Below are 6,820 nucleotides of genomic sequence, written 5' to 3' on the forward strand. Positions count from 1 at the left end.
TGAAACAAAAATACCAAAAATAAACACTAAAAATAAAACAAAACAAAACAAAACAAAAAGCATCCCAACTCTTATTGAGGCTCTCTCACAGCATCGCAGCAGGGGGTCTTTAATTCCTTACCGTTAGATAGGATCGCCTTGGCCCCATTTTATTCAGAAATACAGTCTACAGTATATGAAAACTTATTACAAAATCAAACTACTACCAAACTACCATTCTGCATGTCCAATTATTCTCACTAGCTCATTTGGATTGCCGGCATTATTAGTCAAATTGTTCTCAGACCGCACACTTGGTGGCATGCGCAAGAGTAAGATTTTTTAGATACCGTGCTAGCTGGTTCATGGCAACCGGCTTTTTGCTGCCCATGAAAAGGATGGATTGGTCGCAGTGTAACCCCCATCGACCACCAGGTTGATCCCGCTCACGTACTTGGATTCGTCACTCGCAAGATACAGAGCTCCCTCGGCAATATCTTCTGGCTCTAGAGTAACCCCTTTTAAATTTGCAGATGCAGAAACTACCTCCTGGAACTGCCTGTCATCCCAGTCCATCAAATTTCTAACCAATGGGGTTCCCACTGCGAATGGGGAGATGCTGTTCACTCTGATACCATACTGCCCCAACTCCATGCACAAATTTTTTGCCAGGCCTACAACAGCATGCTTAGATGCTACGTATGCAGGTGCGGCTTCTACGCCAATTACCGAAGCAACGCTTGAAGTGAAAAGAATGCAACCTTTCTTGGCTGGAATCATCATTCTTGCAGCATGTTTGGCACCCAGGTATGCTCCAAACACATTCACATATAAGACCTTCTTAAAGTCATCATCATTGACTGCCAAGATTCTCCAATCTGTTTTGGGTTGGATGCCGGCATTGTTGAACATGATGTCGAGCTTTCCATACTTGGACACGGTCATGTCCACAGCGTTTCGAACATCCGAATCACTGGTCACATCACAATGGGCATAAGAGATATTTTCACAAGAGCCAATACTTTCGCAGACAGAATGGCCAAGGTCATCTTGGACATCTGCAATAACAACCTTAGCACCATGCCTGACAAACAGCCTTGCTGTGCTCTCACCGATGCCACTGGCACCTCCAGTGATCAATGCCACCTTACCTCCTAACCTGCAAAAATAATGGAAAGCCATGGAGGTAAATTAATTACCATGAGACAAAACTCATCATCACCGCTCTGACCCAGACTAGGATGAAATGGAAAAAGCAATCTCTAGCCATGTATGTTGCTGCCAAATGAGTGTTATCAGGCATGAAATGAAGAAATAAGGAGTTCTCTTAACCTTTTTGGGATGGGATTGGAAACCAGCAAAGATGCAGAACTCATCTTAACCAAATTAGATGGGAAATTACCTGCAAAGATTATCAAATGTTTTCTCGTTAGTGAATTCTTCATTGTTGTTGATGCCTTTATTTGAATTACAATTCAGGGTAAGATCTTCCTCGTAATTAATAAATATTACAACTAATTTTACAGGATAGAGGATTCGTACTATAACAATAGGAATTAGATGAACCTTTTTGCGTGAGTTTTGGGTAGAAGAGAAATATCTTGTGAATATTGGACTGGTCAAGTGCCCAAAAAAAATAAAAATAAATAAATAAACATACATTCTCACATAATCAGTTATTCATGTTTATTGCTAGCACTCTCTAATTACAACCAAGAGAATGATGTTTGCCATTTTACAGAAATACATTGCAAACGTAAAGAAGAAAATTAAACAAACTCAAACTGAGAGAAATTAAGCGGGAAAAACAACAAATTCAGGAGAAAACCTAAACCTAGTAAACAATTATTTAATTCAATAAGATTCAGAAATTATAATTCGGAGGCAAAGCCAATAAATTGCAGAAATTTGAAAAGAAAAAACAACCGATGATCTTGCATTGAAATCTGTGAAATGCGCTCTGCAGAAGCAGAAAGCTAATATTGAGGGGTTGGCTAGGATGAAGAGTTTGCAGGTGCGAACCATTTGGATTTGAGCTCAAATTATAACATCATAACAGAGATAGAGAAGAGTACCTGCGGCTTCGGAGACGAAGTGCTCTAGCTAAAAGCCTAGTGACGTTTATATACCATTGCAGAGGAGGGGAGACGGAGCATTTGCATAAGCAGTGACGGTTTTTAAATTTTTATTTAGGTTAAAAACACTCAAATTTTACACATGATGTGTTGAACTAAAATTTGTTGGTGAGAATTGAGACTAATGGATGGGATTGGAGAAAAAAAAGTAGTGCAAGGACTATGGTCACACATCTATTTGTGCACATATAGATGTGCTAGCATCTATGTACCTATATCTCATAAATGTCAACAAATTACCTAATTCACTATTCACTAAGACAATGGGCTGTCCTAACTCCTATTCTTCTCCATTTAAATACCCCAATATAGTCTCAAATTCAACTTTATAATAGTGTATTTTTTAAAAAAATATTGATTTTAATTAAAAAACATTTTAAATGTTTTAAGTAAAACTTCTGAATCACCGGTGAAAAATCTATTTCTAAAATTAGTTGTGAGCATTAATATAGACTAAATATTTAATCATTCATACAATTAAGAAATTGTGATTCAGTTGTGTTAGCATGTGTAATCTAATTAGGTTAGGCAAAGGTAAGTAATTAATCAAGAAAGATGGGAAAAAGAGACTTTTGGGGTGGTATTTTGATTTTCACCTGAGAAATGGAGAAGGTGGCCCCATTGAGAATGATCCTGGCCGTAGGATCTGCAGATTTAGAATATGGGTGGAATGTGATATTGGTCAAATGTCGAACCAAAGAATGAAGTGCAGATTTTTCTAACGAAAAGGGGCTTGAAAGAGAAAAATAGGTAAAGTAAAAGTGCAGTCATGGATTTTTTGTCCACTGTTATTATGGCCTCCATTTAGGTTTTTATTGGGAGATGGAGCCCTCCCTCTCTTTTTTTCCTCACCTACTCCTCCTGTTAAAATTTTATTATATATATTAAAAAACACAGACTCTCTCTCTCACATACACACACACACATATATATATATATATATATATATATATATATATATATACATATAAGCATATATGTATTTAATTATGATTATGTCTTCTAAAAGTTAAATGTCTATCATTTTCTTGAAAAGGATAACGAAATTACTCAACTTGATCGTTAAGCTTTTTTAAATAGTAAATTTTGTTTTAATTTCCTTGGAAATGTCAAACCTAACCTTATAGAAATTTGTGGAAATTATAGGAGGAGGCGGCTCCTCCACCTCCGCCTCTCCTGTAAAATTTTGAAACATGACATGTGTAAGAATTTATTCAATTATTCGGCTGTTATTTGCTGAAATAGGATGTTTAATTATCATCATCTTCACATATATTTATATTCATGCAGAAAATAAAAATTAAAAAATTTATAAATTAACATACCGCGATTATTCATGATGTAAATCAATCGAGAAGAATACTTGTAGAAATCGTTTCTCTCGCTTTACTTGATCTCTTTCTATACTAAGCTAGATTATATGGGAGAAAGGCGGATGAAAAGAGAGCATAGGTAGAGAGATGACAATTTCTTATATTTCCATCATATTATTACCATTCAGCTACTCCCCATAATAGTTTTCATATAGAAAAACTCTTCAACTTCTAATCATCAAATCTCACTATATTTTAAAAGCCAATCTCCTTAATTTATTAATCCATAAACATAACGATATTGCTCTTGTCATATGGGATATATAACTCAACATCCATATGAGACATATATTTACATTCTCTCACTTGGCCCATATGAATGACATTTATTCGGATTAACAAGATAACCATAATATGTGCATAATATTAGCTTATTCATACTTTAGTGAGATTACAATAATTTCATAATTAAATAACTCACCACCATGAGTCATGACGGTAAATATCAATAAAACGACATCTTCCCTTCCATGTACTACAATGCTAGCAAATCACTTAACTATAATCCATAATAGGAAGTAACCATTATATCCCCGTAATGTCTCTGTCAAAGACGATTCCTGTCAACAATAAACCATCTTTATAATTACGTTATTGATGGTAAGTAGGAAAAATGTCAGAAACACCATTAGTGATATCTCAATAAATGTTATAGAACAAATAAAGATCCACAATCATACCTCAGGGATTACAACAAAGACTCAAGTGATCAGCATGTTCCTTTAATGTCTTTAGTGCTAACCCTTTAATTAAATGATCTGCTATCATGAGCTCAGTCTTAATATGTTCTATAAGCACTGTTTGTTTTTGAACTTTCTCATTAACGACCAAATATTTGAACTTCATGTGCTTAGCGCCATTAGAATATTTGTCGTTTTTGGAGAAAAAGACTGTGGCAGAATTATCACAATAAATTCTCAGCAGCCTAGCAATACTGTTGACAATTTCAAGTCCTGAAATAAAATTCCGCAACCACAAAACATGAATTACAGCCTCAAAGTATGCCACAAATTTAGCTTCCATAGTTGATGCTGCTATAATAGTCTGTTTGGCGCTTTTCCATGATATTGCTCCTCCAGCTAATAGGAACAAATAACCAAAAGTTGACTTTCAACTATCAATACAACCGGTAAAAACTGAGTCGGAGTAACTAATCACCTCCAAGTGAGCAGACCTTCGATACTTGAGCATACAGTGTCTTGTTCCTTTCAAGTATCTCAAAACCTTCTTTGCAGCTTTCCAATGCTCCATTTCGGGATTACTTTGGTACCTCCTGAGCATTCCAACTGCAAAACTAATATCCGGTATCGTATAGGTTTGAACATACATCAAGCTTCTAACAACAGATGTATAAGGACTATTTACCGTTCTTTTCTTTTCTAATGCATTTTGTGGACAAGCCTTTTCACTGAACTTGTCCCCTTTACAAATAGAAGCACGAGTGGCCGCAAATTCAGCCATATGAAATCTTTCTATAACTTTTTGATATATCCCTTCTGAGACAACTATTGAATTTTTGAGTCCGATCTTGTTTTGATAATGACAAAACACAATTATCTCATCTGTGCATTGAACTTTTTAGCAGGAACATTATTTAGCATGCATGGAAGGTGAGGAAGTCATGGAAGCCACGAGAATTAAAGCATATACAACCTGACATAATCCATGAAACTAAAAGAGCAGAAGAATGAAGATGCAAGCGTCAAGTTCAAGATTGTCATGGGAATGAGTATTTATAATTGATTGTATTTGCATATTTTATATGATATAGCTAAAAGTTCAAATTATACCCTAGACTGACCTTAGAACACATGCATGCATGTCATGAAAATCTTCAAGGGTTAAACATTGACTTAGAGACCAATTTTTGAAAGCCCTGGAAAATGCTTTTTAAAAGTCACATTTTAGTTTTTTCAAACAACAAGGGATTAAAGTCTTAAAAATGAAAGTTTTTGAAAAGTTGAAACAATTCAGCCGACTGACTTAAATGAACTGTACTCGCTCAGCCGACTGACAACTAAACTATTAATTTAACTATCCAGCCAACTGACCTGAATGAACTATGTTCACTCAGCCAACTAACAAATTGGACTGTCTAGTCGACTGAAAAATTTGAACCATGTTCACTTAGTCGACTGACAATTAATTCCTAAAATTCCTGGACTGACAGAATGGTCTTAGCCGACTGTCCAGCTGCCTGACCTATACAAACACAGGTCCAGTCGAGTGACTTAGCCGACTGACCCACCGAGATTTTAAAATCCGAACTTCAATGGGAAACTTCCAAAAAAGAGTTTTTCAAATTTAAATGTTATAAAAACTTGGGGGATATTCCAAGTATCTAGGGCAACAAGGAAACTCACTATAAACACTCACAAAACCCTAAAATACACAAGAAGCAAGAGTTTTAGAGAGATATTCACACATCTTGTGCTATGTGTGCCTCCATACCAAGACTTTGCCAATATTCTACTAATTTCATACTCTTTGGAAAAATCATCTCAGTTTTTCAAATGGATTTCATTTACACCTTGAAAGCAAGCTTTGGTGATTGAGGTTTAGTAAACAAGGGATTGGTTTGTATTTTCAATATATAGATATCTTGAAGATTTTTCATATCTCATACTCATACATCTATTATTCTTATTGAGAAGAAAAATCCTTATGTTGTTACATAAAAATTTATTTGTGAAAGGATTTTCTAAAAATTGAATATTTACTGATCTTCAAGTTCCTATTTTCATTCAAAGACTCGATATTTTGTTATTGTGAAATCTATTTGAGTGAAAAGTCTAAAGGTTCTAAATATATATTCGTGGGAAATATCTTGTGAAAAGTTTTGTTTAAATCTTTGCATTATTCAAAGTCACTTATTTTAGTCAAAGATTTAATCTTACAAATTATTGGATAACAAGAACATATATCTGAACACTATTTAACATTATTTTAAAGGATCTTATTTTTGGTTCTTGCATAAAGTCTTTTGAAATTAAACCCTAAGATCTCAAAAGTTCTTATTTTTAAAAAATCAATTTTTGGGAGATATTGATTAAAGGGTAATTTTTTGAAGCATATCATTCATATAACGATTATATCGTTACATACATACTGAACTTCAAGTTTTATCATATGAATATATGTTAGGATTTTTTATTATACTCACTAGCTTGGTTAGAAGCAATATTGAGTTTTGCAGAATTGTAATTCTATATTGTAGTCACGATTTAAGTTGTAAACCGGGTTTGAGGAGAAAGTTGTATCTCTTGTAAGCAGCGGAGTAAGAGGAAGTTGTACCTCTCGTAAGCAGCAGATTGTAATGGAAGCTTCGTCTCG

At 34.7% G+C, this 6,820-nt stretch overlaps 1 protein-coding gene across 1 annotated transcript; it reads right to left on the reverse strand.

The window, feature by feature from the left end:
- Positions 1–342: 342 nt before the first annotated feature.
- LOC131148543 (short chain aldehyde dehydrogenase 1-like) lies at positions 343–4,948 on the reverse strand. Its single transcript, XM_058098300.1, has 4 exons — positions 4,681–4,948; positions 4,423–4,566; positions 1,312–1,381; positions 343–1,138 (listed from the first exon to the last, which is right to left on the reverse strand). Exons 1-4 carry the CDS (start codon positions 4,946–4,948, stop codon positions 343–345), a joined length of 1,278 nt encoding a protein of 425 aa, XP_057954283.1.
- Positions 4,949–6,820: the final 1,872 nt, after the last annotated feature.

This window comes from Malania oleifera, chromosome 1, assembly GCF_029873635.1.
Source record: "Malania oleifera isolate guangnan ecotype guangnan chromosome 1, ASM2987363v1, whole genome shotgun sequence".
NCBI classification, from domain to species: domain Eukaryota; kingdom Viridiplantae; phylum Streptophyta; class Magnoliopsida; order Santalales; family Ximeniaceae; genus Malania; species Malania oleifera.